Source organism: Armigeres subalbatus, unplaced genomic scaffold (genome assembly GCF_024139115.2).
Source record: "Armigeres subalbatus isolate Guangzhou_Male unplaced genomic scaffold, GZ_Asu_2 Contig405, whole genome shotgun sequence".
NCBI classification, from domain to species: Eukaryota; Metazoa; Arthropoda; class Insecta; order Diptera; family Culicidae; genus Armigeres; species Armigeres subalbatus.
Genome location: NW_026943157.1, coordinates 25,337 through 52,987, shown reverse-complemented (window position 1 = coordinate 52,987; position 27,651 = coordinate 25,337). Strand labels below are relative to the sequence as shown.

Sequence of the window (27,651 nt, the reverse complement as noted above, 5' to 3'; positions counted from 1 at the left end):
GGACACACCTGTGGTACTTGTACCATGGTACAAGAGAACAAGAAAATTATTCCAAGACTATCTTTAATAAAGACAATAATTGGTATGGTACTCATTTCAAGATTCTTGTACCATGGTACTTGTACCACCAGTGTGTCATTAGTATTAGTTGTCTAATTTTGCTGAAAAAATCATAACTATCGAACATTCCGTTTTTGCTGTGCAGCTTTTTAAATATTTTTGAACCATTTTCACATACACCCTTTTGAAAAGTTAGTCGTGATTCAATAGACCTGTGCAGCGGTTCATCGAATTCACTCACCCGATGGATTTTGACATTTGAGCGGGTCGTCTTCTCGAACAAAAGTTCATTTTGCGTTCATTATGCGACCCGCTCAAACGTCATAATTTCTTGGGGGAGTTCATTTTGCGTTAGTCTATAAGGTTTTACATCAAATAAACATAACCTCAAAAACTCAATCGAATGAACTCAATTTGACATTTATCGGTGGTAGGTTCATGATGTTCATCCTATCTCCCGCAGCAAGCGGATGAACCTTTGTTTATATACAAACCACCGATACCTGTCAAATATGGAAGAAATTCACCAGGACGCAGCCGTGGCTACATACGTGTGACGTCACACTGTGAAACCATATATGAAGATTTGATATCGAAAAATGACGATTTAGATGAAATTGAAAAACTGTGCAAAGTTTCAACTCAATAGAAAATCATGAATTAAAAATTTTCTTAAATTTTGATGCTGTTGCTTGGAATCGCTCAGCTAGGTGTTGCAATCTGCCCAATTAATGGGCGAGAAGAAGGCGGGGGTGAAAAGTTCATTTTCGGTGCAAAACATAAACAAACCGGCTGGCTCTCCCACTAAAATCCAAGATGGCTGAATCGTGAATTTGGCAGATTGGAACACCTAGTGGTGTATTCATCTTGGATTCCACTATCTATAATTCGCATCTAATTTTCATTGGGAATGTGCATGACTTTTGCGTTGCGGGGTTTGCGGGTTGCATCGGCCAGAACATAACGCCTTGCAACGTTTTCTGATGCATCAGATCAGAAAAGCGCATCATTCTTCTCTGTTTTGTATTCGAGTAAACACGTATCGTCTTTGAAGGAATTTAAAAAAATCTACTGGGATTTACAATATTCTGTGAAATTGTTCATAAGTATCGTGAAATTGTTGGTGACAAGGGGTGAAATAAAACTAACGAAAATGAGTGAAGTGGGTTTGGTTGAGGTTGAGCCACAGCAAGTGGAATTGCAGGATTCGAACAAAATCAGCAAATGCACGGATGTTGCCGACGCTTTGGGGCACGGAAATGGCCTGTAAGTTTTTTGTTCTATCTTTTATTTCGTTGGTCGTCCTTTTCGTGATGTGATTTTCTACCTGAACCATGCGAAAGATGTAGTTTTTCTTGTTACCTTTGGGTATCCTTCGAAGATGGGAATATGGAATGACGATGGAAAACAAAGAAAAAAACATCAAGACAAAAAGCATAACGATATGCACCAGTGGCTGTCAACGGATTAGTCGCAACCCATAGAATTTGTAAGATTTTGGAATTGTAATTATACATAATATATTATCATAACGGAATCCTATAGGTTACCCCATATTTTAGGTCAAGGAAGAAACACTAATATTAAAACACATTATTCTATAAAAAAAATTTGAAGGTTGTTTTGTTCTATTTCTTCCCATTGAACTTGACCTGATGTAAAGCTAACTAGCAGGTCCACGTATAGTTAATAAATTACAATTACAATAGGAAAAAATAGTGTGTGGACAATAGAACAAACTTTCATCTTTCTGCCGGTCTATATAGTACAACGATGAGTGATTCTTTTACCGTTTCAGGAATAATTCTGGGAATCGGTACAAAATTCGCATGCCGGTGGATCGCTATGCGTCGGAATATAACATGAATCATCCAAAGCGCGGGCTGGCGCTGATTTTTAATCATGAACACTTTGAAATCCCTCAACTGAAGGCTCGAACCGGAACCAACGTGGATTGCGAGAATCTGGCAGCCACGCTCAAGTATCTGGACTTTGATGTTCGCGTGTACAAGGATTTGAAATTGCGGGAAGTGCAGAAGGAGGTGGAGAAAGGTTAGTGGAATTGGTAACAATATTTCAGTAACAGTATTGATTTGATTGAGGTTAGGGAAACGCCAGTTGAAATAATATAAAATTCATTATACATGAATGGAATTCTGAAAATCCCTAAAAAAACGTTTTAAAAAGAAAGGTTGTTTGTCCTTTCAGTTGCCATGATGGATCACTCTGATCACGATTGTGTCTCCATCACTATCCTTTCCCACGGTGAGTTGGGCTATCTGTACGCAAAGGACTGCCAGTATAAGTTGGACATAATTTGGTCTTACTTTACCGCAAATCGCTGCCCAACGCTGGCCGGCAAGCCGAAAGTGTTCTTCATCCAAGCTTGCCAGGGAGATCAACTAGACGCAGGCGTCACCCTAGCCGAACGCACTGAGACGGACAGCGCCGGCTCCATGAGCTACAAAATACCAGCCCATGCCGATTTCCTGATCGCCTATTCAACCATCCCGGATTCTACTCGTGGCGCAACACGCAGAAGGGCTCTTGGTTCATGCAGTCTCTTTGTCAGGAGATGAATCAGCATGGCAAAAGTACGACCTGCTGACACTGCTGACGTTCGTTGCTCAACGTGTGGCGTACGACTTCGAGTCCAACACGCCGGATATTCCTATGATGCATCAGCAGAAGCAGATCCCGTGCGTGACCACCATGCTCACGAGGCTGTTGCGTTTCACCGACAAGTAATAATGTTGCGCGTGATCGCTTCTTTGAATCTGCTTTGAGCATGACACCTCAGCGTAGGCACCGTTGAAATTCAAAATTAAGTAACACTTCCAAATCACCTGAGCCTGTGCACTTCGTTCACGTTCTAGACTGGTGGATTTGACTGAGAAATTGGCTGTTTATTGATTCGGATGTTTCACGTATGTATTTCCTGTATTGATATTCCTTTGTTTTACGCTAGACTAGGTTCTCTTAAACGTCTAAGTTAAATGTCAATTTTATAAACTTCAACTATTACACTCTGTATAAATCATTCTTTCTAAAGTACCTATGGATAGGTACGCATTAAATTGTGTATCGCTCGAATAGCCTATAATGTTTTCAACTAGCTTTCAATCCGTTTTTTTTATTTGTTGCCCAACAATCACAAAAGTTGTAAAAAAGTCGCTGTTGAAAAAGAAATCAACTGTTCAAAAATTGCCTTTTGGTAAGTGAAGTTAATACTAACGGAATATAGTGCGTAACCTCATACATTTTTATTTAATTAGAAGAAACAAATATTAATTGGATGTTCAGAAGTTTACTATTGTGCAAAACAAGGATGTTTAAGTTTATCCTATGTTTTGCATATTAGTTAACAAGAAGAAAGAAACTCAACTAAAACCAATAGTGAAAAACTGACAAAAGTCCATTAAGTAAACTAAACTGCCCAAAACATGAACAAACTCAGAGATAACAACAACGTCAAGGAACCATACATTTTGTAGAATGAGCACAAATAAAGCAAATAGTAAGCGGATAAGCAAAGCTGTGAGAAAAGAAAAACAAAAGACTAAAAGTGATCGAATTCGTAGGCATAGCTACTCGATTGAAAAGAATGAAAGACTTCATTGATCTTGTGGGAAGCATTTTATTGACACTACTTGATTTCTCTCTATTCGGGTCTAGGTTCGATTCACCTGCATGTTCAAACATAATTGAACCTAGAGCTGAATTTCTTGGTATGCAATATACATTTGATTGATAGATCATCACTAGAATGCATTCGTACCAGATTGAAATATGTTAATTAAATATAGATACAATAATAGCTCGTAATTTTAAGAATACCATGTTCCGATTCTTCGAAATGAACAGAAATATTTTTGCATACCAACAAAACAAAAAACTGCAATGCATATATCAATCAGATACAAGATGGCGTATTCTATTCTACACACTACGAATAAATGCATATTAAACAATATATTGGTGCCAATAGTAGCTTTAATTTAATCCCGAACATTCTTGTTAACCTTGCCGTACACCTCCGGGAAGGCCTCCTCGCATTTATACCTCTGGCGCATCTTGTCATACAGGCCGTGGTCGAACATACGGCGGAACTCCGCGCGGCTGCGGTACGTATCGGCGTATAACATCTGGAAGCCCTTGCTCTTCTCGACCAAATCTTCAATCGCACGGGTCGTTTCCACCGGGTGGAATGGACGGTTCTTTGGAACGCCGTACACTCCAATATCCACGTACAGATCGCTCTTCATTCCCTTGGCCGGTTGGAGCATTCCCGGGTTGTTGGGCAAAAGGAACGGACACAGCCACACCGGATAGACGTTCACCAGACGGTCGAATTCTTCGCAGCATTTCTTCAAGGTGCTGGTCGGAACCAGAAGATCCTGAATTATGTGATTGTTTTCGTACAGCTTCTTTACCGTTTCCGTTTGAGTGAGCTTCAGCAGGGAAACCTTCACTGGCAGCAACCAGCCGAACAGGTAACGGAAGATGATATTGTTCCCGAATGGCACGATGTCCTGTGAGTAATAGAAAATAGTTAATTTGTTATAGAAACGTTTCCATTTAATAATGACAAATATTTCTCTCGGAGTCAAGTTTTTCTGGCCAGGGCAATCGGACGTACAAATTAAAAGCCTAATAAAGTAGTTGTCCACAGTCAACCAGCTAGCGATCAGATTACGCACCGTAATCAACGAGACCGAACAACAAAGTGAACCGATATTTGTGATAAGCAGTGAATAAAGTAATAGACCACAAACTCAACAACCCATCGAAGACCCTTCCCCACAATGCCACCCCAAGTATCAGGTTTCAGATCGTCGGCTCTAGGGGCACGTTCACCTCAATTGGTGCCATCGCCTTCACAGCCTTTTTCAACGCACACCTGACGGAATAGGAAGTCAACAAAAGGAATGTGGATGGGAGAACAAAGGGAAAGTTTGGAAAAGGGTCCTTGAAAAGGGCATACAACGCATAAGCGTACAAGAGCTTATAGCGTTGAATATTTGTCGTGTGATAGTTCGGTCGGCAGTAACCCTTCAAGGCCTTGACTAAGACACTGCAATTCTGTTTAGATCGATTAACTAAATAGCTGGCTACAATTTTGTTTGATGACATAAATCCAGACTACTCCAATGCCATGTGTGCTGTGTGACAACCCAAGAGTTAATCAAAAGCTTCACCCAACATTTAGATATTGGAATAGCTGGTTCTGCACCAATAAAGTAATTTATTTTTTATTTATTGCCAGACTAAGGCCGGAGTGGCCTGTGCAATACATAAAAGTCTTCTCCATTCAGCTGGGTCCATGGCTGCACTTCGCCAACCACGCAGTCCGCGGAGGGTCCGCAAATCGTCCTCCACCTGATCGATCCACCTTGCCCGCTGTGCACCTCGCCTAATTGTTCCCGTCGGATCGTTGTCGAGAACCATTTTCACCGGATTACTGTCCGACATTCTGGCTACGTGCCCGGCCCACCGCAGTCTTCCGATTTTCGCGGTGTGAACGATTGATGGTTCTCCCAACAGCTGTTGCAACTTGTGGTTCATTCGCCTCCTCCACGTACCGTCCGCCATCTGCACCCCACCATAGATGGTACGCAGCACTTTCCTGTCGAAAACTCCGGCGGCGAAAAAACGGCGGCGAACTCTATTCGTTCGGAGCGTTTTGCGGAGTCCAAAGTACGTACGATTTTCTGTCATGATGCGTCTCCGAATTTCTCTGCTGGTATCGTTATCGGCGGTCACCAGTGAGCCCAAGTACACGAATTCTTCAACCACCTCGATTTCGTCACGTGATGGGTGGCTTACATTGACCTCTCTTGAGCCTATCATGTACTTCGCCGTCCAATCCGTTTACCTTCGCTTTTCAGTCTGATGTAGGCTTCCTCCATCCTCTCAAAGTTACGTGCCATGATATCAATGTCGACGGATTTCGTGAAAATCGTACCACTCGTGTCAATCCCTGCCCTTCGTATTACTCCCTCCAAAGCGATGTTGAATAGCAGACACGAAAGACCATCACCTTGCCGTAACCCTCTACGCGTTTCGAAGGGACTCGAGAATGCCCCTGAAACTCGAACTACGCACATCACCCGATCCATCGACGCCTTGATCAACCGTATCAGTTTATCCGGAAATCCGTTTTCGTGCATTAGCTGCCATAGCTGGTCCCGATCGATTGTATCATATGCGGGTTTGAAGTCGATAAATAGATGATGTGCGGGCACGTTGTATTCGCGGCATTTCTGCAATACATGACGTATGGCGAACACCTGGTCTGTGGTGGAGCGTTCACCCATAAATCCCGCCTGGTACTGCCCCACGAACTCTCTTGCAATTGGTGGTAGTCGGCGGCATAAAATTTGGGAAAGTACCTTGTAGACGGCGTTCAGCAATGAGATTGCATGGTAGTTGCTACAATCCAGCTTATCGCCCTTTTTGTAGATGGGACACACGACACCTTCCATCCACTCCTGCAGCAGAACCTCATTCTCCCAAACCTTGGTAATCACCCAGTGCAGCGCTCTAGCCAGTGCCTCACCACCGAGTTTAAACAGCTCTCCTGGTAGTTGATCAACTCCAGGGGCTTTGTTGTTTTCAACCGGCCGATCTCCTCCTGGATTTCCTGGAGATTCGGAGCCGTAAGTCGCATGTCCTGCGCGCGTGCTCCTATGTTCATTACCATACCGCCAGCGTTGTCTGCCATATCGCCATTCAGGTGCTCTTCGTAGTGCTGCCGCCACCTTTGGATCAGCTCACGCTCGTTTGTAAGAAGGTTCCCGTTTTTGTCCTTACACATATCGGGCTGTATGGCACGTGACCCTTACGTGAACGGTTCAACTTCTCATAGAACTTTCGTGTGTTATTAGCGCCTTACAGTTCCTCCGTCTCTTCACGGTCTCGATCTTCCTGCTGGCGCTTATTCCTCCGGAAAATCGAGTTTTGTCTGTTCCGCGCCCATTTGTATCGTGCCTCGTTGGCCCTCGTGCGGTGTTGCAGCAATCTCGGCCATGCTGCATTCTTCTCCTCAACTAACTGCTTACATTCGTCGTCATACCAGTAGTTTCTCTGATCCGGAGCCACCGTGCCTAGTATAGTGCTTGCAGTGCTTCCAATGGCGGATCGCATATCTCTCCAGCCATCTTTAAGAGATGCTGCGCCTAGCTGCTCTTCCGTTGGGAGTGCCACTTCCAGCTGCTGCGCGTAGTCTTGGGCTAGTCTACCGTCTTGTAGCCGCCCAATGTTTAGCCGTCGCGGACGACTCCGATGCGTGTTGTACACCGTCGAGTTTTGAGCGCAGACATACTGCAACGAGCTAGTGGTCGGATTCAAGGGAGAAGAATTTACCGTCGATTAGAACGTGGTCGATTTGGTTTTCCGTTACTTGATTAGGTGATTTCGATGTGGCCTTGTGGATATTCTTGCGGGGGAAGAAAGTGCTTCGGACTACCATTCCGCGGGAGGCTGCAAAATGTATGCATCGTTGGCCGTTGTCGTTCGATACGGTATGCAGACTATCCGGTCCGATGACCGGTCTATACATTTCCTCCCTTCCTACCTGAGCGTTCATGTCACCGATGACGATTTTGACGTCCCGCAGTGGGCATCCATCGTATGTCTGCTCCAACTGTGCATAGAACGCTTGTTTCTCGTCGTCGGGTCTCCCTTCGTGTGGCCAGTGCACGTTGATGATGCTATAGTTTAAGAAACGGCCTTTAATCTTCAGCTTGCACATCCTTGCGTTGATTGGCTGCCACCCAATCACGCATTGGCGCAGCTTTCCCAGCACTATGAAGCCGGTTCCCAGCTCATTGGTGGTGTCACAGATTTGGTAGAAGGTTGTTGAGCGATAAACGAACCAGTAGATTTCGTTAACTTTATTCCAATAAAAGGGAGTTACAAAATTCCTGCGGAATTATAAATAAGGTTAATGGTGATTCAATTTAACACAAATATACTACAACTCACTTTTGGTGATTCGAATTCGCAACCGTTTTAACAATTCGTGTCGAGAGATTTCTCGTTATTAGTTACCTACTGATATTGAAGGAGCTTTCTTTTATACAACTTAAGATGTAAATGGTAAAAGGATCTCACCGCTGGTCTTTCAACTCTAATAGGTGGATGGATTCAAATTTTGTCCCACGGGCTTAACTATACACCAGCTAATTATAGTCGTTTTAGTATACTGGATGATAGGAAATTGAATGTCCTCACCTTGTGTTAAGAACAGCCTGGGAATGCAAGTTAGCTGTGTTTTCTAATTCCGAATAAGCGTTAGAATTCACTGTAAAATATATATAGATCAACAGATCCCAGCATTAATTTTACTAACTACAATGATAGTTTGCGAGTTCAATTAGCTTTTACCTGCAGTTGGGATAGCAATAACTAGATTTTTAACAATTTTGTGAGATATTTTGTTCTTAAATTTAGAAAATAATTCCTTGGACGTAGTTCAGTTTGTCAACAAAGGCTATTTTGCTTACGATGAAATACAATGCGCTGACCGCAGACTCGTCTTCTGACCTTTCGTGTGGCAGACAATCCTCTTTCTGCGGTTTGGGTGTGGATACGTTTATACGATCGCGTTCACAGGAGTGGGCACGATGGGGCTCGTCGGATCACTGGACGTGGCGGGATCAACAAAGGTAGTCGCTCGATGTCCGCTTTTCCACACTTTCTGTCCTGTCCAGCAGATTTCCTGCAACGCTACGACGTCGAAGTTGCGGAGATGTAATTCATCGTAGATTATCCTGTCACAACCTGCGAAGCCTAGCGACTTGCAGTTCCATGTTCCAAGCTTCCAATCGTGATCCTTTATTCGTCGCCTAGGTCGTTGCCGATTGTATCGAGTCGTATTATCTTCTATGTCGTTCGTAATAGTTGTTTTTTAAAGGCGGCTTATTGGGCCTGCGCAAACCTCCTGTCTCGTCGGTGGACCGTCCAACCTAACACCAGGACTTGGGCTTGTGTGCTTTGAGCGGCACACGGTCGCTTTGGCGGAGTTTGCTTGCGGATATATGCAGCTTTTTATAGAAGTTCCACGGAGCCGACTGTCAAACCCCACCACATCCTAGGCAGGCGCCACAATTCGTAGATGGCCTGGGGAGGGATCGTCAAGCCCTTGGACATAGTCCAAGCATGGTCAAATTAATGGCGGCGGAGCATTGTCGGCACAGCCGGCAAGTGATATGCGTTTGGGGAAATTGTTTTCCCTAACATTTTTTACACAATAATAATTTTCTGGAGCGAAAATAGCTGGGTATCGGTTACCCAGATTTTTTCGCTTGTTCGGTTACCCAGATTTGAGTTTAGGTACCCGAACCCAAATTAGAGTAACCACGGTTTTGCCGAATCTGGGTCACTTTGACATGATTCTGTGATGTGATGTCAAAACCACATTGGCGGTTTGTTTCTGTGTTTGGCGAGATCAAAATCTTTTGGCGCTTTAAATTTTCCTTTGTTCAATGCAAAAAGCAACCAACATTGTCGCTTGCCAAAACGCCGAATGTGTAAATTGTGAGGTGCAGCTTCATTGTTCCCTTATTTTTTTTTTTTTCTTGGGCCGATACAAATATTAAATTTATTTTGTCACCCCCCCCTTCAACTTTCCCAAAAAATTTATGAGGCGAAAAAAAATAATTTTTTTTTGATTTTTTATTTTTTTTTAACTTTTGAACTTTATGCATTACTGGTTTTATCTTGATACGAAATATAAATATAAAGATCATTAATGTGTCCCCAAGAGTGTTTTAAATAAAAAAATACGAACATATATCTCTATCGGCATAAATATTCTACATCCTATCCTTACAGATTCCGTCTAAGCACCTTGCAATATATGGTCGACCCGTTTCCATCCACGTTTTCGAACATCTATTGTTATCGATATTTGTTGGCTTTTTGGCTCGGCACTGTAAGTCCGTTTGAACTACATATAAATTTTAGACATCATCTGCGTTGTCTTTGCCTAATCACAACACGCTTCACGATAGAGTAGTACATTCAAATTTTGGTGCGTGAATCAATCCGGTTGGGTCTCCAAATATTTCGAAAACTTGCGAAGGTGGCCCCAGCCTTTCTGACTCATGGTTCCATGTCAATCCCAATTCCGTCATCTGATGATATCAGACTGTCAAGACATTGAAGTCCTCCGATCGCCCGGCTACTGCAAAGTTTGAGGAGCTTTTTCCGTTGACACTCAACCACCTGGTTCTGCGGGCGTTGATGGTGGACCCGCCGCAAAAAAACATACGGTCAGCTCGTTAAGCACACACAAAAGAGCATCGCAATACTAATATAGCGTTTCGTGTTAATTAGCCAAATCAGAGTCGTCTAGATATCCACAACAATAACAACCAAAACAGCTCAAGGTATGATACACGGACAATCACACCCACCAAGATCTCTTCGATTACGCTGAGATAGTAACAGAGCAGATGAAATCCATCCAACGACTACCAGAATGAGGTCAGACAAAGCTCTGACCCTATTAGAAAATCCCTTGCATCCCTGGGCGCCAAATAGGTCTTTGTGATTCAGACAGACAAAACAGACAGCATAGGGTCACCTTCGCCAACTGCCGATCGACCTTGGAGCCCCTTTAGATTTCCTGCATCGGATGGCTGCTTTTTGAAGAACGCAGCTGAGACTATAAGAAGCTGTTCGAAGTGATCGAACCAGCATTTCAGCTTTCCAAGTCAGTGAGTTGTTGAGGACATCATCGGCCAGGATGTCCATCCACGCCAGCCTGTCCTGTCTGCAGCAACGCCCGACTTTCACTTACAGAGATACTTACCGTAGACGGGACTCGTACTTTACTCATCTGATTCTTCCCGTTGCTCAGCCTTTGATTCTATTCGCTTCTCAATCTCCAGTCGGGTTACATTTATAATAATTTATAGAATAGCTATTCACTGAGTGGCAGCTCATTCAAGTTGATGTCGCCGGTTTCGATAAAAGTATTCTTCTCCGCCCACTTCTATTCTACACTGCCACCTTCCAGAACATCCACTACTTGAGTTCCATATTCTTCAACGAACGATGTCTTCACAGCTGGATCTTCTAGTCGATCTATGGTGAATCGACACCTGAGTGAATTGTCCTGCCGCTGAATTCGGGAAATGTGTGGTCGGATCTTGCCCATTTAAAAGATGATGGACTCAAGAAGGCACCGTCTTCAATTTCAGGTGATCCATTTCCAAAACAGCCAAATACTAGTCCTCACAACTAAAAGCGGTTCTAGAGAAGTAAGTCATCAAACGCTGTTGGCTGCAGTTTCCCCGGTCAACAACCGGCAATAATCGCATACTCTACAATATTTCACGCCGCCTGATTAGAGCAAGGACAAATCCGTAAGTGCCAGGGAAAGACGCGACATGTCAGTCATCAACTGATCAGGTAAAACGTTCATTCAACCACTTAGAACATTATCTTCGAGTTTTGACGACTTATCCTAATTCAGATATGGGAAAGGTTGACAATTCTACGATGGCAGCAGGCAAGATTCCGCCCGGATGATTATGTGAGAACCATACTGTCATGCTTTGCATCATCCTGGAGCAGGTCAATGTATTTGAAGAGTCCCTCCATTTGGTTCTGATTGACCACGGAAAATCCTTCGATCGTCTGAATCACGAAAAACTGAGGGGCGTCTCTAGAAGCTAGGGAGGTCTAAACCAAATCCTGTTGCTGATGCTCATAGTAATCGACGACATCATGGGCCGCTCTAGCAGTCCACCACTATAAAGCAATCGTACTACCTCGACATAGATGACGATACTGCAGAACTAACCCAACAGTGGAGTAAACTGAATGACCTGGTTGAATGCTCAATATCAAATCAATATCAACTACGCCGAATCATTGGATGTGAACAACTCCAACTCCACGGTAGCCGGACAAATAGTGAAGAAGGTCGAAAACCAAAGCCAGTCAACGTTTGGCGGTGGTCTAGGCAATGCACCAAATCCCGAATACTCAACTCTAACGTGGAGTCTGTAATGTTATACGCCAGTGATACTTGGTGCGTATTAGCAGAGTTCACATAGATTTGCAAGTATTCATCAACCGTAGTCAACGGATTCTGAATTTTAAGTCCCATCGACGACGCCATCGAAATCCGATACCAACAGCAACTCCACAGTGTGACGTAGGCCTGCCACGTAAGAGCGGAGACGAGATCTGCAAGCAAACGCTGGAATCCGTCCCACTTTATAAATACCACATGTACATGGGGCTGAGAAGGAAACCAACATAGCCTATGTATTGTATTATATTTATTTAGCTATTTTTACAAAGCAATAGAGATTTATTTTGAAACTGTTTGGAAGAATGTTTTATTTTTCATAAATCAATTGGAACTGTAACTCTCAAAAAGCAGGGTTATTTTCAGTGTATCGTACCTTTGCTTGGAGTAAGGTAAACGAAAATCTGCAATCATACGCCTGAGAAGACATCTCAGATCGTGTGGGGGTCGGGAAGCGCCCAGGCAGCAATCGTCATCCATGAGCCATTACATCCTCTCTACGGGTTTATCCGAGGTCGTGTATATGCTGCTAACAAGTATCATGGCATTCCAATAACTTTAGGATCGTGGACATGCTGATATGGCTTCAGCGATTCTACTTCAGACGTCACCTAAGTATTCCGTAAAGTAGACTGCAATTTCCGGAAAGTCTGCAATTCCGAGCCTATGCAAGAACGTCATGAAACAACTGTGTTCAAATAACACAGCTGTGTTTTCAGAAGTACATCTGACCATTGCCCCTATTGATTCAACCAGTTTGAGTTTCATTCTTGACTTAAACAAAAGCTTATAATTCTAGCAGTACTTTGGTGTTATGGATTCAACAGTTTACTTAGAGTTTATCAACAAAACCAGCTCTTCCAAAAAGAAAAACAGAAATTTCTACAAAAATAAGTTCCAGTACTTTTCTAATTATATAAATTTTGTCCTAAATTTTGCTACTGGATAAATATGTTACAAATATTCATATTCTTTGCTTTTTCTTAACATTCTTTGCTATCATTTACCATTAAAATTTAAAATTTTCCATGGAATTATTGCATTTTTGGACTTTTTTTTTCTGTTTCCTTGTTATTTTTTTTATTCCCCCCCTCGTACATTTCAAGAGCTGTCGGACGTAAAATAAATTTAATATTTGTATCGGCCATTGGAAGTAAAGTACGAACTGATGGTCGCCTGGAATCCAAATTTAAATCAACTCAACTATTCAAGGGCCACCACTTAATGCGGAAGCAAAGCACAACTATCATTTTTATTATTTCAGATTGCTACGTCATATGCGTCAAATAATAAAAAATACAGTTGTATGTTGCTTCCGAATTGAGTGATGTGCCATTGAAAACACGACTGAAAACGCAAATGAATTCCGGGAGGCTTGTCCTTAATTGGAACGTCGCCATAACCACGTAGTCTGCAGAAGGTCCGCCAATCGTCTTCCACCTACCTGATCGATCCACCTTCCTAGTTTTGTAGATACAGTCAAACATCCATGAGTCGATGTTCTATGACTAGATATCGACTAATGGAAGCAAATTATGTCATAATAAGAAAATTATTTTGAGATTTTTAGTGGAATGTCTTCACTTGTCCTAAGACGAGTTTATACCATCCCATTGAATTCCACCATAATTGTATCTTGACTCGAATACGTATTTCGACCTCAACAGTGAAGGCCGTCTTACTGTTGAGGTCGAAATACGTATCTGTCAAGATACAATTAAGTGGTGGAATTCAATGGGATGGTATAAACTCGTCTTAGGACAAGTGAAATTATGTCATATTAAAAAATATTTTCTGGGCTACTGTGTTGGTCCCTTTAAACAGCTTTTCAAAGATTTCTTGTTCGACATCTCGATATTTCCATGAGTCGATGGTCCCTTCGATATCGACTCATGGAGGTTTGACTGTAGTCAGTTTGGTACGGCGGCTAACTCTATTCGATCGGAGCGTCTTGTGGAGTCTAGACACGAGGGTCTTTAGTTAGCCTTGTGAGTAAAGGCGTAGGAATGCCAATCCTCAGATGGCGCGTTCGATTCTCGGTCTGATTTAGAATATTTTTTGGTAGGAAACATTCTCGTGTTAACAAAATAATTGGTGCGGTATGCAGATCTGGGAGGTTCCCGTTGTCCTCTTCGATTTACGACTCCTCCATATTGAGACCAATAGCAATATACGTTACCATATACAAATCATTCGCTAACTAATAATTAACGTTTCACCACGACCTCAATATGATGCTTCAGAATTCGCTTCGTTGACTGCTGTTAGTAAGACCAACATTGCAGGTTATTGTCGATTATCGTCTTTTGCACAACGGCTAGCAATTCTCGAAGATGCTTCTTCTTATTAACTTACCTGAATTTCCCAGAACAACGCTCTGGAGTGACGGTGGTAGTACTCCCTCAATGGGATATATTCGTATGTCTTTTCACGACGTTTTAAAATATCGCGAACGTGCACGAAGAACCACGGCTTGTACCATTTGCTGATATCGTTAACCTTATCCGGTTCGACTTCACTGTCTTTGACCATTTCTCCGGTCATAATGACGGCTTCATCGAGAGTATAAAGCAAACCTTCCACGTAATGATTCTTCTTCGAGTCTCGGCAAGCGCTTTCGAACCTGTCGACAACGTTTTGTAGACCAACTACTGGCTCGTAGTGCAACCGAATGTACCTGTAATGAAAGTCACAATTCTCTGCTTTCGTCTAGTCTCATGTTGTTTTTCACTTACGTTGTGGCTGGGATTATTTTGATCTCAACGGCCGTCAGCAATCCAAGGGTTCCATATGACCATGGTACAGCATAGAAAAGGTCGGCATTTTCCGTTGCAGAACACTTGACAACGCTTCCGTCAGCTAGAACCAATTCGTACGACAGACAAATGTGCTGGAAAAGGCCGTAGATGTGTGAGCTGGATTCGACGCCGGTTCCCATGACCAAGCCTCCCACAGTCAAATCATCTAGCTCAGGTACAATCGGAATGGTCCATTCTAGAGGAGCCAACGTTTCGGACAGTTGACCTGAAATACAATGTTGGTCCTACTGATATACTGAGATGCTCTAGAATCATTGCCCTGACTCACCCATGTTAACAAGCGGTTCACAGCGAACTACTTTACGGGTGGTGTCGACTTCCAGAACATCTACTAAGTTGCAGTTGATTTGATAGGATGATTTTTTATACATCGGTTTTCGGAAGCTCATCGTTTGCCAGCCAGGTCGTGCCGTGCACATTTTTGTTTTCGATCCGGATTCTTTCCATTTTTTGACCTGCATGAGAAATGGAAGTTATTTTTTGGTTACACATTTATTTATCTTTGAACTTAGTGATCTATTGAAATGAACATTTGCTATTCAAGGTACAGATACAAAATTAAAGCAAAAATGGCTTCAAAAGTTTGTGGTCAACGCAATTTGAATTGATTCAAAAAGATGTCTCAATCGTATTTGTATTTTGTAGGTACATAGAAATCATACTGAGTGCAAAATCTCTTTGCGTATTGAATATACCTAGGACCCCCGGCCATAAGACCGTTTTTAATTTGAACCCCTTTGGTTTGAACCGTTGGCTCTTTTCTGGCACTAGGTAGTTTGCCTTTAATCCCATGTAAACAATTTACCCAAAGCTGAGTTTAATTTATCCAAAGCGGACCTTAATCAACCCAAAATAGAGAATATTGAATTTACTCAAATTTGGGTTATTGGGCTGAGCAACCTCGGTGAGGTGTTTGCATCTTGCTCTAGTTTTAATAGCAATCATGGGAAAGAAAGGGAAAACTACCCAAATTTGGGTAAATTTTTTCTGCGATATTCTCAATAGTGCGTATATTGAACTCAAAGTTTGGGTTGATTTATCTGTCCGTGTATGCTCTGTTTGAACACATTTCTCGCTTAACTTTTCAAAAGGACCTAAGTAACATTTTTTAATGAATTAATTTGAATATTGCAAACATCAGAATAATATGAAAGCTTTTGATTGCAATACTCAAATTAATTCATGAAAAAAATGTTACTTAGGTCCTTTTGAAAAGTTAAGCGAGATTTATTAACACATTATATTAAATAAATTTTCATTCCACGTCGAGCATCCGCGTACGGTCGGTTTCATTTTCGTTTTTTCCCAAGTTCGGGTTTATTACTAAATATTTTGCGAATCGAAGTACTTGAATGGAAGTGGTGCTTAATTAATTAGGTAGCCCTTCGAGTTTTCGTCGAACTAAAAGCAAAACACTTAGTTTTGCAACTTTATCGGCGTCCATCCTTATCCGGCGCAGGCATCTTCGTCCACGCAAAAGTCTCATCATCACCAGAGTCTATTATATATAGAGTTACGCAAAGAGTGAAGCCAAATCTACCTATTGAACTGTCAAACCGTCTACCCATCGAGCAAAGTAAACAAATGATTGTTGGTAAGGCGGAAGTATTGTTATCGCCTAATGATTGTTATGGCGAATTAAAACGCATGAATTGAAATGTATTAGATTTGTTCTAGAAACAGCTTGAAAAAACTTCAATACACCCCCCAATAAAGTAGCAACAAGAAACTAACGTGTTTGCACTCTGTGGGTGTCTTGGTTATCGAATTAGAAAGCTTTAGCAGTGAACACTCCCGTGAAGTCACTTTTAGGGTTGAGCAAAAATGAAAGTTGCAAACAGAATAACAAGAAGCTCGTTCAGAATAAGTGTAAGAAGATCCTCTTTGCGCAACTCTATATAATAGACTCTGATCATCACCATCATCTCCACCAACACACGCTGCCGTTCCGCTACCCTCCGCCCAGTATCAGGGTTGAGTGCGGCGCGAACACCAACAACAACGAGCTTGGCTTCGATCGCGCCATCGGCGAGTGATCATCCGTCCAGTGTGTGCTGCCAGGACCATTATCCGGCGATACATCAGTGTGAACGCAAGTATCCATTTTAGTGTTTTTTTACTTAGAATTACGTCCTTCGATAAGATAGGGAGAGGGTCATCACAAAGTTTCAAATTTGGGACCATCACGAAAATAGGTCAGGAAGTACGAATCAATAACTCAGCCGTTTTTGAACGGATTCCGGAGATTTTAGTATGAGTCGATCAGTAAACTCTCTAAGATTATTTACAACTATTGTGAACAGCTGATATAATGGATTTAGCTACTGAAAATTTCAATTTCGCCAGCCAATGTTGAAATTGCACTTTAACAGTAAATTGCCTATATTTCGGCTATCAGCCATCCTGTATGAACGAACATGCATAAAATGTTGATGATTTTTTTTCGTATCAATTATCGCACTATACGTAATTCTACGTTCGATTTGCGGTCGTATCTTTGATACAACCCTTTACTTTTTTTCATTATTTTTTATTTTTTTTTCATTTTTTTATTTTGTCCCCGTGATAAGTGTCTAGTTTTAGAATTTATTTTGCCTCGCTGCAGCGGCGCATTTCGTGTCCGTAATGCATGAAGACATGGGTCTCCAGTAGCCTTGCGAGCAAAGGAGTAGGATTGCCAATCCGGACATGGCGAGTTCTATTCTAGGTCCGGTCTAGGATGTTTTCGGGTTGGAAACATTCTCGACTCCCTGGGCATAGTGTATCAATTGTATTTGCCACCCAAGATACTCATACTCATACTCATGCAATGGCGGGCATAGAAAGCTTTCAATTAATAACTGAGGAAATGTAATAGAATACTATGTTGGAAAGCAGGCCGAGTTCCAGTTGGAATGTAGAGTCATTGAAGAAGAAAAAGAAGAATGCACGAAGACGAAGATGGCGGGGGAATTTCGAAACCCTTGTTAGATGTTTCGTTGCAATCTGATGTACCGAGTAAAAACAGAATGGACACTAGCAACGCAAACCCCCGCCACAAAGCCTACCTCCTGACTCTTGTGGGCCGTACGTTATTTTCTTTCGACCCAAAGGCAAACGCTTGAATATCAGCCAAATCAGCAAAGATCTGAAAAAAACGATTTTCGTCAGTTACGACCATTGACATGGTTGGGTCCAGTAGGCTTCACGTCACGGTCAATGATAGCAAATATTGCCACCTGTGAGCTTTTCACTCTCGAATATAAGGTTTGTTTACCGTCAGCAGTGTGTGATATCACGGGGGTGTTGATGGAGGGAAGTATGACATGCGACAATTTGAAACAAGGTTTCGGTCGTTTCAAGAACGTTTCTTTGCCTTTTGTTGTGATACTAGATTGGAAACTAATGTATTCGGTGTCGCAGGAGGAAAAGAAGCGAATTTAAGGTTCCCCCAAACACACGCGACGCGACAGTCGCGACGCGATTCTATCGCTTGGCGACAGCGATTCTGTCGCCGTTGGTATGGATGCGTAAATAGAACATTGCCTGCCGCGACCCAACGATAGAATCGTGGCGACTCGTTGTCGCTTAGGTCTGGGGGAGCCTTTATTCCCCGTCTGATTCTTTCTACATCATCTTCTCCGGGTCCGCGCTGCCTGACTACGTAGTGATTGGTAAACTTCGTCTACCTGTTCGGCTGTATGTACCGAAGGTAATGAATAATTGTGTTAATTGCAAGCAGCTGGGTCACACCGCTCAGTACTGCTGTAATAAACCTCGCTGTGCATCATGCGGATAGAAGCATGTGGAAGGCGCATGCAAGACGGCACCGAAGTGTATCTATTGTAACGAAAGCCCTCCAGATGCTCTTGAAGCTTGCCCAACGTACATACAGTGCTCAGCGAATCCACCAGAAGCGGTCTCTCCCGTAGCGTTCTCGGCGAAGTTACGCCGAAATGTTGAGGAAGGCCGCTTCTCCAGTCGTTTCTGACACATTAATAGAGTTACGTTCTTCGGTACCCGCGTGTTTTATTTGTAAGCATAACAATTTGGCGACGCGAGCTGGGTCTTAGATTAAATTCGCGGAGAACGCGATTGAATTCGAAAAGAATAAATTTTTCCAGTCAGAAAACTGTGCTGTTACGGCGAAAAAAAGCGATATCAAGGAAGGAAATCAACTTGGAAAAGTCATGCGATGACCAGTCAGAAAGTGAACATAACCTGTAATAATCGAGCTGCTGCTATTTTGCGAAAAGAATGTGGGTGAGGTAAAAAAAAGAAGAAAAAAAGTGAGTGCGCCATAGCTGCGAAAAGAAAGACAAACATGGAAAACAAACCGTCGCTGTACCCCCCCCCCCTTCGATACCTCCGACATGTCGTCCATAGGAACTCGCTGGAGAAAGTGGAAGCGATCACTTGAATTATTCTTGGAGGTAAACTGCATTGCGCTTGCTTCGAGAAAAAAGTCATACTTGTTGCATTTTGCCTTGCCCGAAATTCAGGACAATTTCTACGAAATCGTTGGTCATGATGCAGCACCACCTGCTGGCTCTGATGTATATAAAGAAGCTATCCGATTGTTGGACGCCCATTTCGCCCCATTGGCGAGCATTCCATACGACAGATACGTATTCAGAAGCTTGAAACAAGGTGAAGAAGAATCAGTGGAAAAATTTGTTGTGCGACTGCGAGAACAAGGTCGGCTCTGTGATTATGGAGAAGCTCTTGATATGCGAATTACAGAGCAAGTGTTTGACAATTGCCGTTCTGATGAACTTCGAGGAATAATTCTAAAGAAGAAGCGGCTAACGGTAGCTGCTATTATAGAAGAAGCCCCAATCCTGGAAACCGTACGACGAAATAAAGAAGAGATGAAGAAACTATCAACTTCCGTAGAGGAGCCGCGAGTATATCAGGCAAAATATACTAAAAAGAAAGATGTGTGTTTTCGGTATGGCAATACTGGTCATTTTGCCAATGACAGAGCGTGTCCAGCCAGAAATAAGGTTTACGATAAGTGCAATATTACTGGCCACTTTCGGAAAATGTGTAAGACGAAGCTAGATAGTAAGCAAAGTGCAATGAAGAAAAAACATCGTGTGTTGCATGTTCGAGAGCCAGGAAGTGATGACGATCAAACGGATGCCAGCGGTGACGAAGCAAGAAGAAGTGACAGCGATAGTGATGTGCAACAAATTTACGCGACAGATACGAAGCACAAAATGGTAACTTGTTACGTCGGCGGAGTCAAACAGAATTGGATCGTTGATTCAGGAGCCCATGTGAACGTCGTCAGTCGCGAAACCTGGCGTAAATTGAAGCGAGAAGGATGTAAGATTAGCTGCAATCACGAAGGTCCAAAATTTCTGCGCGTCTACGGAAATGGTAAACTAAAGGTGCATAAAATATAGTATGTCGTCGATAGTGAGAAAGGGGCCAACCTCCTTTGTAAACAAACATCGATGGAGCTCGATATCTTGAAGATTGAAGGAGAGGTTTTCAACGTTACTGCAAAAGAAGAAAAAGTGGGAAAAGTGAAACATTTACAGGTAGGAGTGAAAATCGACCAAAAAGTAGTTCCAGTTCAGCAGCCTGCTCGACGCCTTTCGATACCGTTACAAGAGCTCGTGGAATCAAAGTTGCAAGATTTACTAAAACAGGACATCATTGAGCCAGCACCACTAAAAGTTACCTGGGCCTCCCCTTTGGTGGTGACACCAAAGGATAGTGGCAGAAGTATACGTCTGTGTGTCGACATGAGGCGTGCAAATGAGGCCATCATTCCGGATCGATATCCGTTACCTACCTTTGATGAAATTATGCCGCACCTGGACTTCTGCAAGTTTTTCAGTAAAAGAGATTTTGTAAAGGCCTTCCACCAGATCGAGCTGGCACCATCATCAAGGGAGATCACCACGTGTGTCACGCCGAATGCTTATTATCGATACAAAGGGCTCATGTTCGGCATGAATTGTGCGGCAGAAATCTTCCAAAGGGAGATCGAAAGGATTCTGAGGGGACTGAAAGGAACAAAGGTGTTTATCGACGACATTCTGGTATACGCAAAAACGCAAGAAGAGCATGATCGACGAGTTCAAGCCGTTCTGTGCCGACTAGAGAAATTTGGATTAACCGTAAACATGGTCAAAAGTGAGATCGGGAAGACTGCCGTTGACTTTATGGGTCACACCCTATCAGCCCGTGGTATTTCTCCGATGAACGATAAAGTCAGCGGCATCTAGACTTTTCGAAGGCCACTAAATACTACCGAAATGTGGAGTTTTCTCGGATTGGTGAACTACGTTGGTAAGTTCATTCCGAGTTTATCCAGCCTATCCGCTCCATTGCGACAGATGACAATAAAAGGTGTACCATTTAACTGGACGAAGGAAGGGAAACGTGCGTTCGAAGTAATCAAATCTGCTTTGGTTAAACCGGAACATTTGGGTTATTTCAGTCCAAAGAATCCGACCGCTTTGATAACGGATGCAAGTGCTAACGGTCTAGGAGCAGTTTTGTTACAGTAGACACAAGGCGAACCGAGAGTTATAAGCTACGCCAGCAAAAGTTTGACTAAGACGGAGAAGAAGTACTCAACATTGGACAAAGAAGCATCGGCGATTGCGTGGGCAACGGAGCGTTTTCGAATGTACTTTACTGGACTAGATTTTACCATAAAGACTGATCATAAACCATTAGTCGCTATCTTCAGCCAAACATCTATTCCAAATCAGCGACAGGAACGGTGGGTTCTAAAAATGCAAGCATACCGCTACAAGATCGACTTCGTACCTGGAAAGATAAATATAGCTGATCCTCTGTCACGACTTTCCGAAGTCCTCGGTGATAAATCTTTTGACAGAAGCTCAAAGGCAGACCTGTTTGCAATTGTGGAAGTAAATAAACCAGCCGCAATAACGATGAACGATATCATCCAAAGTTCCCAGAACGATGATGAACTGCAAAAAGTAAAATCTGCTTTGCACAGCGGAAAGTGGGATGATATTAGGCAATACACACCATTTAAAAGCGAACTGTGCTTCATAAACGATATTTTATTACGTAAAATTAGAATCGTCGTTCCACAAAATCTTCGAGCGGCCGACTTGACTCTAGCCCATATCGGACACCCCGGACGCGAAAAAATGAAAAGGAGAATGAGAGTAGCGGTTTGGTGACGAAGTGCAAGGAATGTTTCAACTGTCAACTGGTAGTCCCGTTTGAAAAACCGGAGCCGTTGCGCATTAGAGATTTACCGAGTGCATCGTGGATTCATCTTTCGGGTGACTTTTTGGGTCCACTCCCAGTCGGATGTTATCGTTTTGTCCTTATTGACCTGTATAGTCGTTTCGTATTAGCCGAACCAATGAGGCAGACAACAACAGGGGAAGTCATCAGGTTCTTGAAGGAAAGCTTCACTCGAATGGGTTTACCTTGCGTTTTGACTTTCGACAATGCAAGAAATTTCTCAAGCCAGGAACGCAAGGACTACTGTGTAGATAAGGGAATAAAACTAATCCATACTACACCATACCACCCTAGTGCAAATGGAGAGGTCGAGCGTCAAAATCGATCAATCCTCAAGGTATTGAAGATTGTAAGACAGCAAGGGACAAACTGGAAAGAGGCATTGTAAGAGTACCTCTATATGTATTCGGTCACTCCACACTCGGAACAGGGGTTCCGCCTGCACAACTTATGTTCGGTCGTAGATTCCGAGATTTGATCCCACATCTGCAACTGGAATTTTGCGATGACGAAAAAATGCGCGATCGCGATAGTATTATAAAGCACAACACCAAGGAGTACCAAGGTTGGAGCTAGAGAATCGACTTTTGACATAGGAGATGAAGTGCTACTGAAAAATATGACACCACAAAATAAGTTGTCATCGAATTTTTTACCAACTGCAGCTAAAGTGATTCAACGCTGCGGAAATAACCTTACAGTAGAAACAGGAAATGGGCAGGTCTACAGACGTAATACTTCCCACGTTAAATCATTGGATCGTCCATCAGACGCAGAACATTAAGTAATAAGGTAGAATAGTGATTATGCTGCTAATCCGATGAGCGCTTGGATTCCACCCAAGGGATCAGAAACCCTCCAGAGGCCTCGCAGAGAAATACGACGTCCTAAACATCTGGAGGACTTTTATCCATAGCTAAGAGAATATTCGTTTGGACTTCCATATTCGTCTTTGAACAAATGTTTGTAACTTCAATATAGAAAGAGAGATATGTTGTGATTGACTAACTTTGAATGTATTTGGCAACACGGTAACGGAATGGGAGAGCATTAATAAAGTTACGTTCTTCGGTATCCGCGTGTTTCGTTTGTAAGCATAACAATTACAATGTGATGCTTTTGCTTTATGTGAAACATGGCAAACACCATGTTGGATTGATTTTCCTGATTTCAACATAATCCGCCGAGATCGGGCAAATCGATATGGAGGGGTGTTTTTAGGGATTGAAAAACAGCACTCCTTCTATAGAGTCGATCTTGCGCTGGCGAGACTATTCGAGGAAAAGACCTCAGTATTGCCTCGATATATCTTCCTGCAAACACCGCGATATCTCATAGAGATCTCTCGGACATCTGCTCGGTTATGCCTGAGTCACGGTTGCTCTTGGGAGATTTTAACTCCCACGGAACAGGCTGGGGGGAACTGTACGACGACAACCGTTCATCAATGCTATATGACCTCTGCGTCAAATGTCAATTTCGAATACAGGAAAAGTTACACGAGTGGCTCCTCCAGCAAGAGATAGCCGTCTAGATCTTACCATTTGTTCGAGCTCATTATCGTTGGACTTTACTTGGAAGGTGGTCCAAGATCCCCATGGTAGTGATCATTTGCCGATTGAAGTCTCGATTTCCAATGGACGTAATTAATCTGTTTCTATCGACCTCTCATATGACCTCACAAAAAACATTGAATGGGGAAAATTGTGCGGAAGCCATCATTTATGGCGCACCGTCGATAGAAGCACTTTCACCGCAAGAAGAGTACGAGTTTAAATCCCAGTTGATCCTTGACAGCGCTCTTCAGGCACAACGCCGGCCAGGGCCAGGCTTCGATTCGTAGGAAACCACACAATCCGTTGTGGGATGCTGAGTGTACATAACTTTATCGCGAGGCACTCCTTAGTCGTTCGGTAAGACGCGCGGCTACAAAGCAAGACCATGCTGCGGGTGGCTGGGTTCGATTCCCGTCGCCGGTCTAGGCAATTTTCGGATTGAAAATTGTCTCGACTTCCCTGGGCATAAAAGTATCATTGTGCTAGCCTCATGATACACGAATGCAAAAATGGTAACCTGGCTTAGAAACCTCGCAGTAAATAACTGTGGAAGGGCTTAATGAACACTAAGCTGCGAGGCGGCTATGTCCTAGTGTGGGGATGTAATGCCAATAAGAAGAAGAAGACGAATAACTTTATCGCGAGAAATCCGCCGCGTTTAAAGAATTTCGGAAACACGGTTCGATCGTACTTCACAAACGGTACATCGCGCTCGAGATCCAGTTCAAGAAGGTTGGTTGTTGGCAAAGTTGTGAAGAAACGCGAATATTGGCGCACTTTTGTTGACGGTTTAACGCGCGAGACCTCAATGAAAACTCTGTGGACCGTCAGGAGAAGAATGCGCAACGCGTCGTCCGTAAACGAAGATCGTGAAAGCTCGTCGAGGTGGATACTCGACTTCTCAAAGAAAGTATGTCCAGATTCGGTATCAGTGAAGCAAGAGTCACGTGACACTTTTGCTGACAGGGATGAGATGGATCGGCCCTTTTCGATTATTGAAATCTCGCTTGCCCTCCTTTCATGTAACAATTCCGCTCCAGGGATGGATAGAGTCAGGTTCAATTAGCTCAAAAGCCTCCCTGACGTCGCGAAGAGGCGCTTATTGAGCTTGTTCAGTCAGTTACTGGAGTGCAACATTGTTCCGGATGATTGGAGGCAAGTGAGGGTGATAGCCATCCAGAAGTCCGGAAAACCCGCGTCGGATTAGAATTCGTATCGTCTAATCGCGATGCTATCATATCTTCGGAAGCTATTGGAGAAGATGATTCTCTTCCGGCTAGACATACGGGTTGAACTGAATGATTTTTTGTCAGATACACAATTTGTTTTCCGCAGGGGCAAGGGAACGAACGACTGTCTTGCGTTATTGTCAGATTTTCTGGATATGATTCACTGTGCGTTGTTTGTAATGTTCCCATATGGGTACCTACTTGCACAAAACTTCACGCGGCGAATGACTGTCGAAAGGTACGGCCGCGCCAAACGATACACCGCAATGATATTCACCCATAAGAATCAAGTAAACGGGGTGCAGAAAGCGCGGCGGTACCTTTCATGAAGGGTTCGCCGCGTGCAATTTTGAGAAAATCAGGCAATACTTTCTTCGGAAATTCAACTAACTTTCGCTAAAAAAGAGCAAATGGGCTCAGTGTTTTTGGACATAAGAATTTGATTCAGTTTGCGTCGATGTCTTATCTGACAAACTCCACGCGTGTGGATTTTGACCAATTTTAAACAATTATTTCTATAATCTGTTGTCAGAGAAGCGTATGAGTTTTTCTCATGGTGACTCGGCAACTGCACGAATAATATATAAAAGAATTTTGAATTTTGGCCGAAAATGTTACATATGCAGTTTCTCAAAAAAAAACCGGTTCAATTGTGTCGTTGTGTTCATTGGGCAAATCAAATAATTCTTGGACGGACTGTTTGCGAGGCTGCTAAAAAACCGAGTCGAAATGATTTTTTATGCAAGCTTATTACGTTTATTAGTTGAAGAAGTAGGTACATGACTGTAGCGTAAATAAAACTAAAATATGCCTGATAAACTTTTTCTAAATGAAGCATTAATATCTCTCTCAAAACGATGTATTATCGCTGAATTATTGATAAATGAAGTATTTTGCATATTAATTACTATTCCTTTGGTATTTTACCTTTTACGCAAATGCAAGGCAAGTTTACAGCAGAGTAAGATTTCAATAACAGATTTAGGCATTATTGAGTTATTTTTTCCTACTCGGGATGTTTTGGAACTTCTGGAGTTTCGTAACCATTTCGTAAAAATACGGATGCATCACGCGACGCGATGCGGGTATCATACGCGAATCGAAATATTTAATGGGAAAAAGGAGGAAAAGGGAAGTGTAGACTAGAGGCTTATATATAAAAATTATCCAGGCGTCTAGTGTAGACTTACTTGGTGCTATCAATCATTCTGCGCATCGTAAGGCTAATAACTTTCTATTCCATCCGACTATAGTAAACACTAAATTTAAGGAGTGCAGAAATTTACCTTGCGTAGCAGTTGCGATTAACCTTCCAAGGTCATTTTTATCATTGTCATATTATCAATTAATTCGTTCTTACCTGTTTCTGGATACCTGCCACCTTTGCATCATGTTGCTTGGGCGCCGAATGCAGCTTGAAGATTATCTTGCTTCTAACACTGTAGAACAAGTTGTAGAGAAAGGATGCCGGTAACAGGAAAAACACAACAACTATCCACCGGTAGTCTATGAGCAATATTTCAGTAAGTGTTTTTCGAGGCATTTTCAAAATCACTGCCTTTCTGGAGCCTAATCACTTTGCCCGGTACACGACTCCACCCAGATAGACGAGGATGGAGAAGAGAAAAAAAGTCAATGGCAATGACCTGACCGCGAACAGATGCGCAACACAAGTGAATTAAATTCGCGAATGCGCTCACCGGAGCTGTAGCTTATTGGCAGTTGTATTTTTGTCGTAGATTGTCGATTTTTTTTATTGCACACTTACTTCATCCCCGCTCCCGGTGGTTGATATTTATTTTATCAATTCCATTCTATGTGGAAGCATGTTTCGTCGTTCAGTACAAGCATCTGGTCTACACCATTACAAGGTATGGGTTTGTATTGTACAATTTATTAGTCCATGAAATAGTAGGATTATTGTTTTGGCTGAACCAGCAAATTTAACTTCAGGATGACGGATTTACAAATTTGACGACACAGCTTTACAAGCGTACCGGGGCACTATGGGGCGGCTCCATGCAAGTAGGTGGCCGAAAACAGTTTTGTTTCATTTCAGCAATATTTCACACTTATATCGTGGATTAATGTTTAAAATATGTGAAATAGTTGTTTTGCAGGTCATTATTGCTTTTAAGGTCTCCAAACTTCCTGGAATACAGCTTTTTAATCTCCATGGAATATATCCCTTTTATCTACGAACATGTACACAGCAGTCTATAGATATGTATTTTATTGAAGCACAAACCTGTAGAGTTTAAACTATAAAATTGTATTATGTTTTTGTGTGTATCGAGTTTTACAGATGTTCTAAGTTGCCCAAGGACTCCGCGGAATACAGGCCTTTGTATCTACAAGCGCAACATGTTGTCTTTGCAGGATTTTTCAAATTGGTTCTGACTATAGATAGTAGAATCTATAGATGAGCGAAAGCATGGCTGAGTCAATTTTTTTGCCCGTGCACACGCGCGTATGACGTCACAGCCCTTAACGTTTCCATTGAAATCGTGACGTCATGCTCGTTTGGAGGCACGTTTGACCGAGCGTTTGACAGTTCGTTTGGAGACAGAGGATTTATCTTCGCTCATCTATATATTCCACTATCTATAGTTCTGACTATTAACCCTCAAAACAAGTAAAGGGAATAAAATATAAAAAAGTTATAGGGTAACCGGTGGTAATGTTGGCGCTGGATGTAACATTGGCTCATC

At 42.6% G+C, this 27,651-nt stretch overlaps 1 protein-coding gene and 1 pseudogene across 1 annotated transcript; one reads left to right on the top strand and one right to left on the bottom strand.

The window, feature by feature from the left end:
• The first annotated feature begins 1,071 nt into the window (after positions 1-1,071).
• On the top strand, positions 1,072-4,033 carry LOC134204117 (caspase-like; annotated as a pseudogene).
• Positions 4,034-4,046: 13 nt separating this feature from the next.
• Positions 4,047-26,688, bottom strand: LOC134204116 (delta(24)-sterol reductase-like). Its single transcript, XM_062678940.1, has 5 exons — positions 26,301-26,688; positions 15,197-15,383; positions 14,845-15,133; positions 14,465-14,786; positions 4,047-4,592 (listed from the first exon to the last, which is right to left on the bottom strand). Exons 1-5 carry the CDS (start codon positions 26,481-26,483, stop codon positions 4,059-4,061), a joined length of 1,515 nt encoding a protein of 504 aa, XP_062534924.1. The 5' UTR covers positions 26,484-26,688; the 3' UTR covers positions 4,047-4,058.
• Positions 26,689-27,651: the final 963 nt, after the last annotated feature.